Source organism: Suricata suricatta, chromosome 10 (genome assembly GCF_006229205.1).
Source record: "Suricata suricatta isolate VVHF042 chromosome 10, meerkat_22Aug2017_6uvM2_HiC, whole genome shotgun sequence".
NCBI classification, from domain to species: domain Eukaryota; kingdom Metazoa; phylum Chordata; class Mammalia; order Carnivora; family Herpestidae; genus Suricata; species Suricata suricatta.
Window position 1 is genome coordinate 8062908 of NC_043709.1, and position 20169 is coordinate 8083076.

At 51.2% G+C, this 20169-nt stretch overlaps 1 protein-coding gene across 1 annotated transcript in view; it reads right to left on the reverse strand.

The window, feature by feature from the left end:
* FAM83F (family with sequence similarity 83 member F) overlaps positions 1-20163 on the reverse strand; it is a 32877-nt gene extending 12714 nt beyond the window's left edge. Inside the window, exon 1 of the mRNA XM_029955793.1 lies at positions 19610-20163. Coding sequence (XP_029811653.1) covers positions 19610-20098 — 489 coding nt within the window. The 5' untranslated portion in view covers positions 20099-20163. The remainder of the gene's footprint in view (positions 1-19609) is intronic.
* Between the last annotated feature and the right edge of the window lie 6 nt (positions 20164-20169).

Below are 20169 nucleotides of genomic sequence, written 5' to 3' on the forward strand. Positions count from 1 at the left end.
AGAGACTGATATGCACTGAACACTTAAAAAAATTTAATGCTTTATTTTTATTTTTGAAAGAGAGAAAGAGAGAGACAGTGCAAGCAGGGGAAGATTAGAGAGAGAGGGAGACACAGAATCCGAAGACAGGCTCCAGGCTCTGAGCTGTCAGCACAGAGCCTGATGTGGGGCTCGAACCCATGAACTGTGAAATCATGACCCAAGCCGAAGTCAGATACTTAACTGACTGAGCCACCCAGGCAGCCCACACTGAACACTTTTGATGTGCCACACATTGTTCCAGATGCTTTAGATAGAAATGTTTATGTTTATTTACTTTTGAGAGACAGAGCATGAGTGGGGGAGGGGCAGAGAGAGAGGGAGACAATCTGAAGCAGGCTCCAGGCTCTGAGCTGTCAGCAAGCACAGAGCCTGATGTGGGACTCCAATCTGTGAACCCTTAAGATCATGCCCTGAGCCAGTCGGATCTTTAACTAACTGAACCCCCAGGGGCCCCTCTTTAAATATTCTAGTTTGAGCCACAAGGAGGATTGTTCTCATTTTACAGACCAGGAAGTAAATGCAAAGTGGCTGAATAATGTGCCAATGGTCATACACTTAACATGTAGCAAAGCGGGGATTCGAACTCCAGCCTCTCTGACTCCAGAGTCTTTACTTCACTGCATCACACAGGCTTGCAGAGATGGGACAGCTGTAAATATTTTAAAAACATCACATTAAAAGCTGGTTCTTCAAAAAGACCAAATAAGACAGATAAACTTCTGACAAAACTGATGAAAACAGGAAATGCAAACAAAATCCCGAGTAAAAATAGAGAAATAACCACACACATATTTATTTTTTAAGAAATCATATTATTTGATAAATTGTAGAAAGTGGTAAAAAGAATATTAGGATTATGTATACACTGATGAATTTGAAAATGAGATTGACATGGTTAAGTGGTTAAAAAAAAGTGAAACATAATACAGCATAATCCGGTAAGGTTTATCCTAGAAATGTAAGGATGATTCAACATCAGAAAATCTGTTGTTTTAATTTATAACATGCATGGGGTCAAGGAGGGGAAATCGTATATTAATCGTTTTTTTAAAGTATTTGATAACATGAGATCCATGCTTGTGATTAAAATTCTCAGAAAACTAAGAATCGAAGGGACCTTCCTTAACTTGATAGAAGCTATCGATAGAAAAGCCACACGAGGCATACCAAACAGAAAACCTTTGATGCATTCTGGTTAAGTCTCAAGAACATCAATAAGACTTTCACCCCTGCTGTGGTGAAAGAGGTATTTGGAGGTGCTGCCTAATGCAATATGACTGAAGGAAGGAAGGAAGGAAGAGAGGAAGGAAGGAAGAGAGGAAGAGAGGAAGAGAGGATGAAGAGACAGAAGGCTTAGAAGAGACAAAACTACCAGCATTTGGAGATGATATTTTTTTACAGAAAATCCAGTAAAATGCAGAGGAACGCTATTAGAATTAACAGGAGAATTTAACAAGATTTCCAGATATAAGAAAAACAAAGACCAACAGCATTCTTTTGCTACAGTGACAATCAACTAAAAAAAGGGAAGGCGGAAAAATAAGACCAAAAGTACAGTTTAAGGTATGTGGTCAGTCAGTTAAGTGTCTGACTTCGGCTCAGGTCATGGTCTCATGGTACATGAGGTTGAGTCCCACATCAGGCTCTCTGCTGTCAGCGCAGAGCCTGCTTTGGAATCTCTCTCTCTCTCTGCCTCTCTCCCTTCCATACTCACTCTCTCTCTCTCAAAAATAAATAAACATTTAAAAAAGTGCAGTTTAAGCACACAGGATTTAAGAATTAATACTTTTATGGAGAAATTTAGAAAATACTTTTATGAGATAAATTGTGCTCATGGATAATATGATTCAATATTTGAAAAACTGAATTCTCCCCATATTACTAAAATTCAATGCAATTCCAATGAAAGTCCAGTAAGTATTTTTGAGGAACTCAAATACTTCTAAGATGCAGGGAAGGCTAAAGATCTACAATAGCTAGCTCAAATTTGAAAAAGAAAAGCTAAAAGGGGCCATTTCTACTCCAAATAGTAAGAAATACTGCTGAGCAGTAGTAATAAGCATTGCGGTGCCGAGGCGGGAAGGAACTAAAACACAAACCAACGGAATAGAACTGAGAGGCCAGAAAGAATCATGAGTTACAAACACATAAAACTTTAAGTCTGATAGAGGTGACATCACAACTCAGTGGCGAAAGGATGTTGCTTAGCAGATGTTATTGGGAAATTGGCTCGCTATGGAGAGAAAAAATGTATCCCTGACTTGCACTAAATGTAACGGTAAATTTTAACTAGGCTAAATACCTAAATGTGAAAGAGAAAACTAATAAAGGCATCGATAAGATAGGTAAGAGTACTTTTTTTAAGTTTTATTTATTTAAGTAATCTCTATACCCAACATGGGGCTCAAACTCACAACCCTAAGATCAAGAGTCACATGCTCTTCTGACTGAGCCAGCCAGGCTCCCCAAGAGTACTTCTTTAGAGTCTAAAAGCATAAGTCATAAGGCAAATGAGATTTTAAAAATAATGCATTTGACAAACTAGGGCTTTCTGTTCAAAGGAGAATGCCGCAGATGAAGGTACTGGCCGGTGACAGGGAGAAGACACTGCACTGTCTATGACCAAAAGGAATAATATGCAAGGGATCCCTGCGAATCAGCAAGAAAAAGACAAGGAACTAATTAGAAAAATGGGCAAAGGATAGGAATAGGCAATTCCTAGAGGAGATACCTGAACAGGTAATAAGTATATAAAGAGAAACAGACCTCATTAGTAACCAGAAAAAAATTCAAATTAATGCAAAGAGATATGAGAGACAGAGAGATACCACTTTACAACTATAAGATTAATAGTTGTATTAATACAACTGGATAATACTAAATGTTGGCATGTGAGGAAAGCGGAAGCCTCATGCCCTGCTGGTGGTGGGGGGGGCGCCCAGGGGTATCAATTCCCTAGAGCAGTGGGCAGAGCTTGGTGGATTTGAGGGTAATTTAAGTGGTGCATAACTCGAGTCAGCAATGCCATTCTTGGACCTCTGGGATCTGTGCAACAGTCTATGAGGGGGCAGGAACAAAGATACTCGCTGCAGCTTTCTTTGGGACAGCAAGGAGCTGGCGACAGCGTCGATGGCCCTCTCCAGAAGAGTGGGTAAGGGCAGTGTGAGGAATGCACATGGCGGAGTACAAGGTAGCCGACAGAGGCAATGCACTAGTTCCAGTGCAGAGCCTGGGTAGTTCTTTTGGAAATGGATAGTGTGATTTAAGATGTCAGAGAATGAGCTCCACAGCCTAATACGAACTATATAAATAAAAATACACTACATAAAATAACACTGTGTTTGTTTTTCAAGGATACGGACATGTGCAGAGACATATTCTGAGCACATTAGAGTGGCTGCCTGTGGAGGGAGGAAGGAAGGAGGGAGAAAATGAAACAAGAAGGGGCCTTTGGTGGATTGCTGATGGCAGCTCTGCACTGGGGGTCACACACACACACACACACACACACACACACACACACACACACACAGTAGTTGGCTCAGAGCAGTTCAGGGTGGTGAGTACAACGGGGCTGGGCTGGATCACGGAGGGTTTGAACTGGATGCTTCAGGCTCTGCTGCATCAGAACACACTCCCCCTGCATCCTGCAGGCCTTCTGATACCTCACCTCCCAAGTGCCATCTGAGGCCAGAGGCCATTGTTTGCTCATTTCCAAGCTCTGCACAGTGTCCAGCTCAGAGTCGACCCTCAAGGTATCACTGGGGAGCGCCTGACTGGCTCTGAGGTGCTTCTGGATTCACACTCTTGCTTTCCTTTCGTAATTGCAAAAGCAAGCAGGGAGCTGGCTGCCCTCCGGGCTACCCAACCCCACCTAGTGGAGGATGTGATGTGAATGGACCACATCACATGTGAGGGAGAGAGAAGTCCACCCCTACCCCCTTTCAGGAGGCTCGGTCTGCGGCACCCTGGTGAGAGCCAGCCATCTGTGTCACTACCAATTAAACAGTGAAATATCTGTAGTAGGAAGAGAAATCAATTGCTCTCTGACTCCTGCAATCTCGTTGAGGAGGAGAGGTGATAATTACCCTCCGCTTTGGTCCCTGCGGGCACTGCCTGACATTCAGCTTCAGCCCCAGGAAAACCAGCTCCCAAATCCCTCTGCCTGGTGTGGAACGGGCCACGTGATCCTCCGCACCAAACCCAACTTGGAAACTCCGGTGCCAATGGAAAATGGGATCTTAAAAGAAAGATGTCACAGGCTCCCAACCCACGGAGAAAGGTTTCATCAGGAGAGAAAAGTCACCTCTGCCCCCAGCAGGCTCCCAGTGTCCTTTCCCTGGTTACCCACTGATGTACATACAGTGCCCAGGGAGACAGGTTAATTGGAGGTGGCAGGAGTTTTTAGAAGCTGCTGCAGGCACTGGCAAAGACCCTCTGATGCTATAATACTGCTCACCAGGTGTTTGGTCGGCTTAACATCTCCTCCTCTGATATCCTGCCTCAGCGTAGGGGCAGGGGAGCATGGGAGGGTTAGGGAGCCCCAGAATCCCCCTCTATCTGTCATCCACCTTAACTTAAACTGCTGGCTTTTCAGATGCTGTCTGGACTCCTTAATTACTGTGAGATAACAGACCTCCGAAAAGGACCCCACCTTCCCCATGCACCCCAAGGCAGCCCCTCTCATGACCCCTGGCGTGTTTGGATGAGCCAGACTAGCCGTGCGGTGTGGATCTCACCAGTCTGCCCCACAGACACTTCCAATATCAACATCCTCCTGGTCACCCTGGCCAGAAGCCCCCATCTGCTGGCCTCCTCCTCCTCCCCAACTAACCGCATCCTGTTGGTCGCCGAGTCCAGCAGGTCGTACCTACTCCGTGCACCTGCTCTGGGTCAACCGCTTTCTGTTCCCACTGTACTGCCGCTCTCACCCAGGCACCCTCATTTCCTACCGGATTTCTGGAACAGCTTCCTAACCAGTCTCTCCTACTAGTCATTGTGCTCCAATTCATTCTCCATGGCAGGGATCTCCCCAGACAACGGCCTCATGAACCAGTGGGTCCCAGAGCCCTCCAACCTCCTTAGCTGGGCACTTGAAGGGCCTTATTGAATGGCCAGCTTCACCTGGCCCATCTCACCTCTGTCCCTACGGTTACTCTAGCACAGGGTTTCTCTACAGTGTCACTGTTGACCTCTTGGGGCCAGCATTTCTTTGTTGTGGGGGCTGTACTGCGCACTGCAGGATGTTTAGCCACAAGGCGGTAGCGTCGTTCAGAGTGGCGACCACCAAAAGTGTCCGTAGACATTGACAAGTGTCTCCTGGGGGCAAAGTTGCATCCCCCCAAGCCCCTGAATCTCTTTTGAGAAACTCTACACACATCAGGCAGTTTTAAGTCCGTTTGTTCCTACTCCTTCCATACCCCTTTGAAACTCCTAAGCAGCTTTTGAGGCTCAGGCAAGAATTTCTCGAACTTCTCCCTACCCAGCAATGCTTGGCACTCCTTGGCTGCCAGGCAAGGAAGAGGTCCCTGACACTTTGTTGTGACATCTGCCGACCAGCTCTGTCCCTTACTGGACTGTGGGACCCATCGGATTTCCCTCAGAATCTCCACCCCCGTGGGACATCTCAGCACCAAGTCCATTCTGCACGTTTGTGGAATGAGTGTCTGCATGTCCTTGTGGGGTGCAGATGTAGGCTTGTAGTTATCTCTTTTATTTCACTAATGATAAGGCACTGGAGTGGAGGGGAAAAAACAGTACTGAACAATATTCTTGGTTAGGTCATCTTGCTGGAAGGCAGAGTTAAAGATCTTCCTCAAGGGTTGGGACATCTGGATGGCTCAGTCGGTTAGCAGCTGACTCTTGGTTTCAGCTCAGGTCATGATCTCACATTTGGTGAGTTCAAGCCCTGCGTCAGGCTCTGCTTGGGATTCACTGTCTCACCCTCCCTCTGCCCCTTCTCTGCGCTCTTTCTTTCTCTCTCAAAATAAATATAAATAAAAAAATAAGCATTACAAAAAAGATCTTCTTCAGGGGTACAGAGAAGGGGAAAGAAGTTGGTACCTTTTAGGACTGCCATCTCAGAGACAACTCAAAGGTCTGGTCTCTCTGCCTCTATTCTACCCACCAAGATCTGAAAGGAGCAGCCAGTCTATATGTGAGGACAGTACTTAACCAAGGGGTAAAGTCTGCACCAAGCACATCAGGCCAGGAAGCGGGGCTGCCACCAGCATGTAGAGCAAGCACGTGAAAATCACAAAAGGGAGCCTGTCTTGCCCGTAATGAGATGTGAGGCTGTAAGTGGAGCATGGGCTGCGTATCAGCCGTAGAAAGCCTGTCGGCTGTGCCTGTGTGCTGGGCACAGGCTGCACCTCGGCACTTAGCCCCTGCACTGAAGGACGGTGCAGACGCAGACTCTCAGAGGTAGGAGGAAACTTCAACAGCTAGAGCCCGGAACCCAAGGTTAATTTACTCCGATGGGCAGAGGTGGGACTAAAGCCTGGGCTGGACCCCAGTCCTGAGCTTCCCTCCAACACCAAGTGATGGGGACAGGGCAGCTCTGGGCACAGATCTACTCTGGCTGGGACCCCAGGCCACCTCTGGTCACACAAAACCAGGATGCTTCAGTCGAGGGGAACAATGCCATTCTCTCCCTCACCGCTGTCCCCAGCTCTGCTGATGTGGAGCTGCAGGCACTGGGCAGGGTGGGGCTGCCACTGCTGGCAAAGATCCACCCCTTTCTCACTCGGCTCCAGGGTGGGGGGTGGGGGGGAGGTGAGAGGCCACAGGCCAGGCCGGTTCATTGCAGGAGTGCGGGTCAGGTCCTTCTGGGGAGGAAGGAAGAAAGCCCACCAAGGCACAGCGGTGATTCCTGTTCCCACTGATTACATCTGAGAGCCGGGGTTGATGCTCACATCCCAGGGCTGCTGGGCAGTCAGATGAGGTCATGCTCACAAGAGTCCATGGAAAAGCTGTGTGTTATGAGGGGCCATGAAACTCACTATGGGGTGAAAGAAGCTAACTCCTACACCTAAAGCCCTAAGGTTCCTTGGGGGAGGGAGGGCAGCAGCTGGCCCCCTGTCTGGCAGCCTGGGGAACTCTGTCTGGGACCAGTGAGTAGTCCTTCCCTTTCCCACGGAGTGCAGTGCTGAGTCGGGAGCCAGGCATCTCCTCTGATCTCCACAGAGACTGGTCAAGGTCTACAGGGCAGGGGTTGTCAGACTTGAGAGTATAAAGAATCATCTGGGGTGGGTTAGGGATGGGATATGTCTGTTGAATGTGCAGGTTCAAGGGCCCCATCCACAGAGATTCGCACCCAGTGGGTCCTTTTTTTTTGTTTTTTTATGTTTTTGATGTTTATTTTTGAGAGAGAGCGTGCGTGAGCGAGCATGAGGTGGGAAGGGGCAGAAAGAGGCAGACACAGAATCAGAAGCAGGTTCCAGGCTCCGAGCTGTCAGCACAGAGCCTGACGTGGGTCCTGAGCAGAAGTCGGACACTCAACCGACTGAGCCACCCAGGCGCCCCAGCAGCAGGTCCTTAAATAATGCATTTTAGCAACACCCTTCCCCCCTAGGGGATCTGAATGCAGGTGGTGGACTGAGCGACTGCTGTTTGCCAGAGGCTCTTCTCTCTGGAAGCAGAAAGTCTTATTGGTTATGTGACCTTGAGCGAGTCATTTCATCCAAACACCATTGTCCTCATTTTGAAATGGGGAGGTGATGTCTTTGCAGAGTTGTTCTGGGTGTTTGGTGAGATAACACAGGCAGCTTAAGGAGCCTGGTGCTCAGCCTGTTGTGAGCAGTGGGTAAATACTGGTGCGTTTTCTCTCCTCAGAGACTGAACCCTGAACAAAGGGGCCACCACTTCAGAGGAGGGGCGACAGAACAGAGAGCCAGTGAGGGGGCGCCGAGCTCCCAGGCAGCGGCTGCCAGAGGCCGCCCGCAGGCTCAGACATCAAGGTGGAGATGTTTTTCTTTTGCTCAATACCATGCCCAGCAGGCCGGCCTGGGGTGGTGATTAAAGCCCAGACAACACTCCACTTGCAGAAAGGTCAGAACTTGAACTAATTGAGGGGAAGGGCAGCTCAATTACGTGAAGAGTCTGTAGCATGCACTGTTCCTGGAGCAGAGCTGGGCGTCTGGCTTGCACACGGAGCAGCTGGAACACTGTAAGCAAGCAAGTGCCAGGGCAGGGAGGACCTGGAAGTGGCCCCAGGAGCCTCACGGCCACGGGCGCTACTGCAGCCCAGCAAGCGGCCGCAGGAGGATGGAAACTCCCTGGTGGGTGCGGGGCTCTGGAGCTCTGATGACTTACTTTTGTCATTAAGGCTTCAACAAACTCCGTGTGAATTATCACCAATTCGGTGGCACCAGTAAAGTGTGAACAACTGGATAAGGAAGCTTAGCGTTAAGCTTCCCATTTCTGCTCCCTGGGGTGCAAGGGGAGGAGAGCCAACAGGGGAGGCCTGCACAGCGGCCTGGTGAGGACACCCACAGAACACTGCCTGGCCCTGCCCTCCGCCACTTTGCCCCGTGCCACCCTGGGCCCCAGGTTCATTCTGCTAAATCCCCAGTCCAAGAGTGCATTGCAGTGGGAAATGCAGACTCTGGGGTCAGGGATCCCATGCTGGGACTGAGGCCTCTGAATTCTACCTGTAAAGTGAGGCAGCCCCTGGCTCTGGGGAGGAAGCGCAGAGATGCCCACGTAGAAGCTAGTGTGGCGGCTGCCCTTGGACAGCCGGGCTCTGCCCTTTCCCCCTGACAGTGCCGGGCACACAGTAGGTGCTCAGTGTCAGCTTGAAGGGGTACAGCTCACGGAGTCCCAGTCGCTCTCCCTCCTGGCAGGTGGACCCAACAACACAGCTGGAAACATGTCATTCCCTGCTCAAACGCTGGCCCCAGGCTGCCTACAGAATCAAGCCTCCAGCCCAGCTGAAGACCCTCCACGTGCTGCCACCTCACTCCCTCCCCTGACAATAAACTCACGCCACGAGGTGGCTCTACTTCTACGTTCTCCAAACACACCAGCAGCCCCCACCCCTCACCCCTCGTGCCCTAACTCATGCTGCCACCATCCTATCCCTGCGGTCATGGGAACGCCCTTTCTCTGTTGAGGGCCTTAATTCACTCTTCCAAGTGGCCCTTCCAGGATCACTCCCTGTCCTCAGTCCTGAGGGCGCGCAGTGCATGCCCTCCCCAAGATGCCTGTCTGATCAGGCCCGTGTCTGTCCTGAGCACCTGATTCGTGGGGACAGAGACTTGCCATTCCCTCCAATCCAGGGCGTGACGCTGAATGTTCCAGCAATACTTCCCAAGTAGGGGGCCTCCCTTGGGATGCTGAAGAAAGCAGTCTGGACCAGAGCCTGGCCTACCAAGAGGGCACAGCCAAGACCAGAAGGGGCCCTGACCTCCGCCTGGAGGCCGAGTTGCCCCCACTCCGCCAGCGGGGCATCTGCGCTTTGTCAGCTGAAGCTTCCCAGCTGTCTGGAGCCGTGCTACAGTGTTCCAAGCTCACTAATTAGACATCATTAAACACCAGGCTCCCTTGATGCCCTGGCAGCCGCAGGAGCCCAGTTCCACCTGGCCGGGCTGCCTCCGCGCCCAGACCGCTTGGCCTCTGTGCCAGGCTCCGCTCCCGACCCTGCTGGTCACGTCTCCTTGCTGCGTGCCACTGGGACTCACTCCCTGTTGATCGGACCCTATGAGGCCGACTCCCTCTCAACACCCATACCCCAAACTAGGTTGATGAAGGGGACAATATAAGGAGACCCAGGCGGCTCTCCAGAGACAGAGAACAGACTGTACCCACATGAGCAAGGTCAACTAACTCGGCCGAGAAGAACCAGGGAGGAAGCATAGCAATTCTTTTTAAGATCCTAGGCCAGCTTTCCTGTGCCCCACGGCGGGCTTCTGGGATGACTTCTCTGCACTAAGTTGGTGTTAATTAGTGAAAATTATCTAATGCAAGCTCATTTTAACATTAGCTTAAAGCTAAACATAATTAGGAAGATAAATCAGCTGCTAAAAAAAAATCCAGTGAAGACACACAGATGATTTTTAGGATCAACTGCCGGTCTGGGTTACTGGGCCTAGAGCCCTGAGTGCTAGACAGTAGGTGGGCGGAGACGGGCAGGGCTCGGAAAGTACCTGTTGAGGTATTTCTTGATTGATCCAAGAAGGCAAGGCAACTGGAATTGGGAGTTGACCCGGGAGGTTCTGAGAAGCAGAGAGGGTAACTCTGTGGCCACTGCTGGGTGATGCAACCTGGGAGGGCTTCCCCAGAGAGGCACGTGGAGGGTGCAGGGAGGCGTGCATTGGGGAATGCCGTCTGGAGGGCGCTGGGGTGCAAGGAATAAAGCGAATCCCTGCATTCCCTGGCCTCTGGCCTGGCACGACCACGCCCTAGGCCCCCTTTCCCTCCCACACTGGCCGCTTCCGCTGGGAGGCCTCTTCCGTGGGAACCAGACTCGGTTCCATCAGCTCTGCTAGTTACCAGCGGTGTGACCTTATCCTCTCCGAGCCTCAGTTTCCTCATCTGTAAGATGAAAAGTCCCTGGCTTGGTGTGAAAATTAAATGAAATAATATATTCTCAAGAACAGCTATCAACCTTCCCTCCCCCAAATGCCCCACAGGCTATTTTCTTTTTACCTCCATTAGACTTAAAGGTCAGGGGCCACATTTTACTCCACTGTATATTTCTTTTTTTAAATTTTATTTTTAACATTTATTTATTATTGATAGACAGAGAGAGACAGAGCATGAGCAGGGGAGGGGTGGGGGTGGGGAAGTACACAGAATCTGAAGAAGCAGGCTCCAGGCTCTGAGCTGTCAGCACAGAGCCCAACGCGGGGCTCGAACTCACAAACCATGAGATTGTGACCCGAGCTGAAGTCAGACGCTTAACCAACTGAGCCACCCAGGCGACCCAGTCCACTGTATATTTCTTGAACTTGGCATGTAGTAGGTCCCTGGTAAAACATAGTGAATGAATGAACACACGTGTGGAAAGGGCGAGTTAAGAGCACTCATAGAATGTTCTTAGAGACCCACCAAAAGGTTAAAAGGCCTGGTCCTTGCCATGTCCCCAAGCATTTGCTGACTCACTGCTAGAAAAGAGAACAAAAAGAATATTTATCCAGAGCCTCCCACACGCCCAGGCAGTACTTTGAGGGGCCCAACAGAATGATGGCCACCACACAGGCAGTGCCAGCATGAGCCTCCAGATTACTGGAAACTTGGGCCAGAAAGACTAATAATTAGAAAAGCGATAGGCTTTATCCCAGGGCTAAGATTCTGGGATCATTAGTAAATCCAGAGACTCGGTGGATTTCAGGGAAGGAAAAGTCAGCTGAAGCGGACTGGTCATAGCACCTGGGAGGTGAGGCACAGTGGGGGAGGGATCTAGCACAGATCGCTAGACTGACTCAGAGAGGTAGGGGGTGCTCAGGACAGTGCCGGGAGCACAGGCAGGCGGTCAGCCAGGACCCACCCTCCTTGACTGCTGTTCTCTGCCCTGCCCCTCACCTGCCCCCCAGATTGGAGTCCTGCCTGAGAACAGGCTCTGCCTTGTACACGCTGAGAAAAGGGAGGTGGATCTGGCCACCAGCCAAGGTGAGGCAGCACGCCAGGGGGTGAGAGTGTGGAAGGACCAGGGGTGCTGGTTGGAAATCCCATCAGGATCTCAGCTTGTCGGTGAGGCCAAAAGTCCCAGCGGGCCAGAAAGTCGCCATTAAGAGGACAATATAGGACAACGGAGTATTACTTTACAACCAAAAAGAATGAAATCTTGCCATTTACAACTACGTGGATGAAACTAGAGGGTATTATGCTTAGTGAAATTAGTCAGAGACAAATATCATATGACTTCACTCATATGAGGACTTTAAGAGACAAAACAGATGAGCATAAGGGAAGGGAAGCAAAAATAACATAAAAATAAGGAGGAAGACAAAACATAAGAGATTCTTTTTTTTTTTTTTTTAGAGACAGAGAGAGACAGTGCGAGCAGGGAAGGGTCAGAGAGAGAGGGAGACACAGAATCTGAAACAGGCTCCAGGCTCTGAGCTACCCACCAGCACAGAGCCCAACGCGGGGCTCGAACCTGTGAACCGTGAGATCATGACCTGAGCTGAAGCCAAACACTCAACCAACTAAGCCACCCAGGCGCCCCAAGAGATTCTTAAACACAGAGAACAAACTGAGGGTTGCTGGAGGCGTTGTGGGTGGGGGGATGAGCCAAATGAGTAAGGGGCATTAAGGAGGGCACTTGTTGGGATGAGTCCTGGGAATTATACACAGGGGATGAATCCTTGGAGTCTACTCCTGAAATCATTATTGCACAATATGCTAACTAACTTGGATGTAAAGTTAAAAATAAATTAAAATAATATAAAATATAAAATAAAATTTAAAAAGGTAGAATATTAAAAAAAAAGCAAAAAAGAGGACACTATAGGCCCCTGTAAGCTACTACATTCAGCTTCCAGAGGACACCGGCGCCAACATCTCCAAGCGGAGAGAAGCGTCTCACCCACTCGGCACAGATCAGAGCACCTAGCAGCCACCTACTTGTCCGTCTCCAAACTAGTCTGTGAGCTTCCCAGAGCCTGGCTGGCAACAAATACACCTTGTTTCTGTACGTTTTAGAGGGAAGAGGTGGCCCCAGAGGGCAATACCGGAGGGTAATGGCATTTGTAGCCGAAGGACACAAGCCTTGAACTCAAACCTGGGTGGAATCCCAGTCAGCATCTTGTGAATGGTCTGACCTTGTGCTTTCCTTGAGCCTCTAGGCAGATAGCGCTTCCCTTGTGAGGTGCTGAGGAGTGGATTAATTAAAGGAAATAGCGTAGCACCTATCTTTCAACAGTGTTAGCCCCTCTTAATAGAAATCCCTTTTATCTGCATACATTACTCATCGTTTTCAAAGTGCTGTCTCATAGTCTTGCTTTAGAGTCTCAGAGCAGTCTTGTGAAAGTAAGAAGGCCAGAATGATTCTCATTTAAAGATGCACAGACGGAGGCCCAGCAAGGTCAAATCATGTGCCCACGCTCACCTGGTGGGCAAGGACAGAGACAACCTGAGCAAGAATGAGGACGCTCAGGCTGCGGGCTCCCAACCACGTCCTCCTACCCTTGGCAGAGGCCTGGTCTCCTGAGACTGAGCCTGATAAACCTGGATCTGTTCCCCAGAAGACCAAGAGAAGGTCATGAAGAAGGCACCCCTTTACTGAGGCCCCATCTTCGACCTTTGAACTCCCTGGGAAACATCCACCCCCAGAGGTTCAGGCACCCAAAGTGTCAGATTTCAGAGGAACCAAGCCTAGGACTTCTCCTCCCAAGAGAGAAACATAGTTTGCCCCCTGTGGCCTACTGCCCACCTAGGAAAGCTTTAGTTCCTGAGGAATATTTCCAGACTGCCCTCGGCCTCCTCAGGCCCTTCTGGATGATAGTGCCAAGGGAGCACCCTAGGGGATCCCCCGTATAGGAACTGGGGCACCTCTGCACCTTCCTGTCATGTGTCTGCCATGGCAGATCCTAGGGAAGGTCTTTGGCTGAGGATTCCAACGCCACAGCCCCACGGACAGTGGAGGCAGGTGGAGCCACTCTGACAACAGCTACCACCAAATCAAAGCCAACAGGTAAATGGGAAGGTTTGGGGGGACAGCGGGAAGCCAGTCCTCTCTCACTGTAAGGAGGAAAATGAGAAATATACCCGCACAGGGTGCCCAACCCCAACAGTAAGCAGTGACTCCTAACTCCCCTAACTCATCTCCTGGCTGTGGCACCCCCACTTCCTGGGAGGAAATTTGGCCACACTTCCCTCCCTTGCTCTGTGAGAAGACAGAGAAGGCAGCAGTTACCTTCCAGAACAATTGATCTTTGTGGAATACTTTCTTGGTATCCTTCGCTTTCACACAAATGTCTTCCTTGTTTTTCAAAACCTTCCAGAAATCTACATATTATCCTCCCATTTTGCAGGCCAGGAGCCCCAGAGAAGGACGTGCTTTATCCAACAGACCACAGCCAGTGAGGGGCCAGATCTGGAGAGAAACCGAGACCTTTCAACTTAAGAGCCTGTCCTTGACCCTGACATGAAGCTGGGCCTCCATCGCTCAGAAATTCTGGCTCCTGGGATCAGGGATTGAGCAGACAGGAGAGACATTCAGAATCCATTCAGAATCCAACTGCCGAAGAGCTGGGGGCTTGGCAGGGATGCTGGGACAGGCTGGGGCAAGATCCCGGAAGGACTGTGGAGTGCTCAGCCCCTGCAGTGGCAGCTGCACCATTATCCACCAGCCTCAGGGGGACAAGGACTCCGGAGCTTTCCCCGGGCCTCTGCAAGAAAGCCTGTGTTGGATGGTTACCTGTGTTGGGAAGTAGGGTTAGGTGGGTCAGACTTCTTTTTGTTTTTGTATCTGCTTCATGTCTATATCCCAATGCCCAGCATGGGGCCTGGTACAGAGGCGGTGCTCAGCACTATCTACTGGATGTATTTGAATGAGGGAGGCACCGACTGAGGCCAGTAGGGAAGACAGTGGGCTCTGCTCAGTGGCACAGGCTGCCACCTGCAAAGGTGAGGCTCCTGGCACCATGAACCAGAGACTTCAAGGCTTTGCCACACCCCCAAGTCATGTGTTCCCTGCTGTCCACTCCCATCAGCTGCCCAGACCTCTAACCAAGCCGCTGACCTGGCAACCCCCACCTCCTTCTCCCAAATCCCTCTGCCCCTTCCCCCAGTCTAGAGCATTCTTTTCTCTGCTGCCAGACAAGTTTGTGACAGTGGGGATTAAAGGAATCCCCTGGTAATGGGCAGTTTAACAGGGGTCTTCTCCAGAAACTTGCTTCTCTAGAGGGACGGAGAGAGAGGCAGGTGGCCAGCCACTCATACAAATCACTGGCCCTCTGTGACTGCTGAGGCTCTGCAAAGCAGACAGAGGAGGAAGGGGAGTCTCGGCCCTTCCAAAGCTGCCGGCCCCGAGGACAAAATGGGCTCTCCCAAAGCGAGTCGTGTGCCAGACACAGAGGCGGGACAAACAAGGAGCCACGTCTGAGAACAAAAAGGTCACTTTTGGGTTGAAAATTTGATAAAGTGCCAAGAAAGAGGTGGCACCTGAGCTGGGCCCTGAGAGAAAGGGGACAGAGCCGTCAGTAGGCAGGGAGGGGTAAGGTCAGGCCTCTGCCTACGCCCCTCTGGCCCCCATCAACCAGGCAGGTCTGGTCCTCTCACTGCGGCGGGAATGAAGAGCTTCTGGTTATTCCAAGCTGCCTAGTCCACCAGCCTTCCTTTCTGGGGCCGTGTTTGTCAGCTTCCCCAACCCAGGTAACCTGGGGAGGCTGTAAAATCTCCTTGTCCTTCGTCTAAAGATAAGTCCTTTCACCCTTCTGGACCTCAGAGGCCTCCAGGCCTGAGAAATAAAGATAATATCCCGTCTCACATGATGATTGAGGCTCAAAGGTTGTGGAAGGCAGTGAAGTGCATTTGGATGCGGGGCCCAGCAGTGCACGGTCAAGGGTCGATCCTGGAGATGGGGGGCCAGTTAGTTTTTTCTATTCCTGAAGCAAAGGCAATCTCTCCAAACCCACTCAGCAGCCTCTAAAATGGGCACCACCGGGCACAAGAGCTTCAGCCTGGGTACAAAGATGGGTGGATGCTGAGTGCAGTCCCAGCCTTCCTGTTGCGTCTGGACACGTTTGTAGCCAGGTCTCAGCATCAAAGGCCCTTCGCCAACCCGGGTCTGGGTTTCTGCCCCTGCTGCCACGCCCGCTGTTGGGCACTCTTCATGTTGTATTCTAATGATGCTTTAGTGGACCATTAGGCTACTTAAGAGCAGGGGTGTGTTTTATGTGTCTGTTTTCTACTCAAGTGCTTAGCACACAGTAACCTCGAGATATTTGTGCCAGGACCGGATGAACACTCTCCTCCCAAATCACTGTCCCCTCCAAACTGCACTTACTTGGTCATCGCGCTTTGCCCTTGTGAATAAGAACCCAAAGTTTCTGGTCTACACATGGTCTTACTTGAAGACTACCGCCTCCCCCCGCCCCATCCTCAGCTCTCTGCAGTTACAATGATCTCAGAGGCTCACACAGTAGCCATCTGCCCTGGTCGTCTCTGCCAGCGTGGGACAGGCCAGGGAGCCATATCTCAGTCCCTGAAGGCAACTTTTCTGCCTGTAGTTTAAGCAAAGTCCATCATTCGGTGACACTAAAATAAGCAGATCACTCAAGGGGGAAAGAACAGCAGGAAACAAAACCCCACCCCGTAGGTAAACACGGCCAGCTAGCTAGCATAGCCCACGGGCCTTCTTCTGTCCACAGAGGCCTAGAGAGCAGGGAATTTGACTGCAGCTTTAAAGGCCGTCCTCCCGTTTCCTGAGCTGCACATCCACACCCACTGGGCTGTGTCCTCACTGCCTCTGCCTCCTCCCCCACCTCCCATCAGATTTTCTAAGTATCCCCTAGTTAGGCTCCTTTCTCCATGTCTCTGAGGCCCAAGTTCAAAACCCTCACTGGTCCTCGTCTTCGGGCAAGTCCTGGCCACTCCCTGTTTGTCACTCAGGAATAAAAATGACAGCACCTCACGAGGTCATTCTGAAGATTAAATGAGATAAAATAGGAAAGTGTCTGGGACACAGTTGGACGTGCATCCCTCCACGGTCGCCCTCATCTAACATCTTTGACTGCCCTTTCTGGCCTCATGGCAGGCTGACTCTCCCCGGAGACAGAGGAAACTCCCTGCCTCAGGGTGAAAACGAAGGGGGAAGAATCCAGAGTAACAGCTGCCTGTAAACACGCTGGGGTGAGGGTGAGGCAGACCGTGGTCAGAGGGTGTAGCCCGTGGAGCAGAAGCTAGGGATCTGGGTCTTTCCAAAGCCAAGCACATGGCCTTGGGGAAAGCCCCTTTCCTCCTCTGTGCCCTGGTTTCCTCACCTGTGAAGCAGGCCAACCTCTCGTTCTGCCTGCTTCACGTGGTCTTGAGAAGAAGGTACTGCACACGCGTGGGTGACAGTGAATACGTCTGGGGCCCAGAAGGCCTGGGAGTTGGGTGGCACAGGCAGGGTCAGAAGCTTCCTCTTCCGGGGAAGTGGGGGGTGGGGGGGGTGTCACCTGCTTTGGACTCAGATCCTGGACCAGGGCCCTATGCAGTACTTTGCTCCCACCAGCATAGCCCTTGCCTCCTGCCAGAGCTGCTTCTGTTTTGAAGGAAAAATCTCTCATTCCTGCTCCTAAGTCCCTTAATGGAAAAATTATCCATTCCAGTGTTCTTCTCTTTCCTCTTTTCAACTCTGCAATTCACTCCTTCAGGAAGCTTTCCTAGATTAGGCACATCAGACTCGAAAACACTTTTTCTTCCAGCACATCCCCCAGCATTTGAGTTAACTCTTGGAGGGCCAAGACCACACACAGCTTATACGCTTCTATGGCTAGTGCCTGGCACACAGGTCACTCAGGAAATAGCGACTAGTTAAATATGTACATACTGGATGTGTTCACAATTGTCAAAGTTACTGTCGTTAAATATTTAAAGAGCTAAGGACATTGTATTCCACAGGAGACTCCTGCCAGCCCCAGTGGGCAGGAGTCCTGTCTCTCCCTTTGGTAGCCGGGGCACAGCCCCCCCCCCCGGCCCCAGGTTGTGAGCTAGCTAGCTTCCTTCAAGCTGCTTGGTTTAATCCCGCCGCAATGTCGTCAGACAGCAGGGCACGGTGGCACAGTGGTTACGAGCAAGGACTTAGGCTTTCAAATCCTAGTGCAGCCATGCAGCCACTTACTGGCTGTGTGGCCTTTGGCGAATAACTGCTCTGAATCTAAATAAATAAATAAATAAATAAATAAATAAATAAAAATAAGGAAAATACCATCTCGCCTAGTTGTTGTGAAAAGCAAATGAGAAAAGAAAAGCAAATTCGCAGCAGAGTGGCTGGCACATATTAAGCACTAACAAATCAAGGCTTCTGGGATCACATCATGACCCCTGACCCCAGCTGCAGCCTGCAGCATATACTACCATCCTGGTCCGTCCTTCTCCTCTTCTCAAACTTGCTTTTCTCTTTTGCAGACTGCAATACACAAAGAAAGCTCAGGCAGGTAGGGAGGGATTTCTTAGAGAGGAGTGTGGAAAAGTTAACCCTTCCTTCCGGCAGCCAATCTAGCTAACCGCCGGCATCACACCTTCCAGGAAGAGAAGCGCCACCCCTGGTCTTTCTAGATTAGTCTTCCCTTCCAGGCCACATCCGCCTCCAGAGGTAACAGGACTCCAACCACATCCATTGAGTTGAATTAGAACGGTGAACCCAAGTCACTCCTGTTGTATATTCTGAATGGGGCACTAAAGGCTGCTGGTGTTTTTGCGTTTTTCTTTTATGTTTATGTATTTACTTTTTGGAGGGGGAGGGGCAGAGAGAAGGAAAGAGAGAATCCCAAGCAGGTCTCTGCACTGTCAGCACAGAGCCCGATTTGGGGCTTGAGCTCACAATCGTGAGATCATGACCTGAGCTGAAACCAAGAGCCGGATGCTTAACCAACTGAGCCACCCAGGCGCCCCTAAGCTGCTGGTGTTTCTTAACAAACCTCTATGTAGGGGGGTCAGAGATAGCAAATAAAAATACCGAATGCTGCATGAAATTAGAACTTGAGATAAACAACAAATAACATCTTAGTATCAATATGCCCCATGTGACATCTGAGGCATATGAATACTACAAATTATTTGTTGTTCATCCAAAATTCAAAGTTAATGGGATGTCCTGTATTTTATCTGAAAACCCTACCCAGGTGCCCCTACACAAGGGTACAGAGTAAAAAGATTAAACTCTTCCGCCTGCCCCACAGCCTACTGGTCCATCAGTATTCCAACCAGCCATTCTGGAAACATCCCCTCCTTTCAACCCCCAAGCAGAGTAGACACAATAAGCGAGAGCTTCCCCCCACCCGCAGCTGGTGAGTCTGAAGTGTCCAGCACAGAGCCAGGCACAGAGTGGGTGCTCAAAATACATTTCTTCATTCATTCCTGGCTGCTTGACTTCCAGTACTGTTCCATGGTGGGGGGAGTGAGGGGGGTGTTGACTCTGCGGGGCCTCCTAAGAGCAGCATGGCTGGGGCAGGAGGGCAGAAGTCTCACCACCCAGGTCCTCGGGATGACTGAAGACAAAATGGAAAAATGGCCTAAGGTCTGTTTTGTAAATCCCAGGGCATCACAGGGGTCATTATCAAGGTCTTTGAGTGGCTCACTTCCCCACAAAACCCCACAGCCCTCATTCTTCTCTATTGAAAGGAACCTGACAGGGAAATAAAAGCACAGAGCAGAGGAAAGCCAACCCTCTGGACACGGCCATAATGACGACCAATAACTGTCCAGCACCTTGTAATTCCCCAAACACATTCACATCCATCTTCTCTAGAGGCCTCACCAGTCCCCCTGACTTAAGGGAAGGTTCTGGGCCCATTTCCCAGAGAGTGATCAGGAAGTCCTGCCCGAAGGCCCTGCCTCTGAGATTCAGTCTTATCCAAGGGACTGCACTTGGAGGGGGGGGCAGTCCCCGCCGGTGGGGGGCGGGGGCGAGGCCTACCTTCTGCGCCTGTTGGATCATCTGCCTGACCACCTGCTTGAGGTGCGGCGCCTTCTCCTCCTTGGGGGGGTGGGTAAACAGGGTGACGCGGCTCACGCCGCGGTACACGCCGGTGTCGGTCCAGCCCAGATCCAGCGGGGGCACCTCGGTGTCAGAGCGGTCGGGCCAGTAGGCGAGGGATTCTCCGGGCTCGGTAGTAGCCTGGGCCGGGGCCTTGGCCTTGACCTTGCTTTTGCCCCGATCGGCGGCGGCGGCGGCGGCATCCTCGTAGGGGCTCCAGGCGGCGCGGAGGGCCTCACGCTCTGGGCTGGAGAGGAAGTCCCGAAGTCGCTCCTTCTTGACCCGCTCGCGGTAGGCCTGCTCGCCGCCGCCCAGCAGCGCCTCCAGCGCGGCCCGCCGCCGCTCGCAGTAGTAGAAGGCGGCCTGCGCCTCGGTCACCCTCTCGTTCACGTGCGCCTCGTCCAGGCAGCTCAGCTGGGACTCGGCCATGGCTCCTCGGCCGCCCGTCCCGGCCCGGGCCGCGGCCCCAGTCCCACCGCCGCACCTGGAGCCGAGGGGCG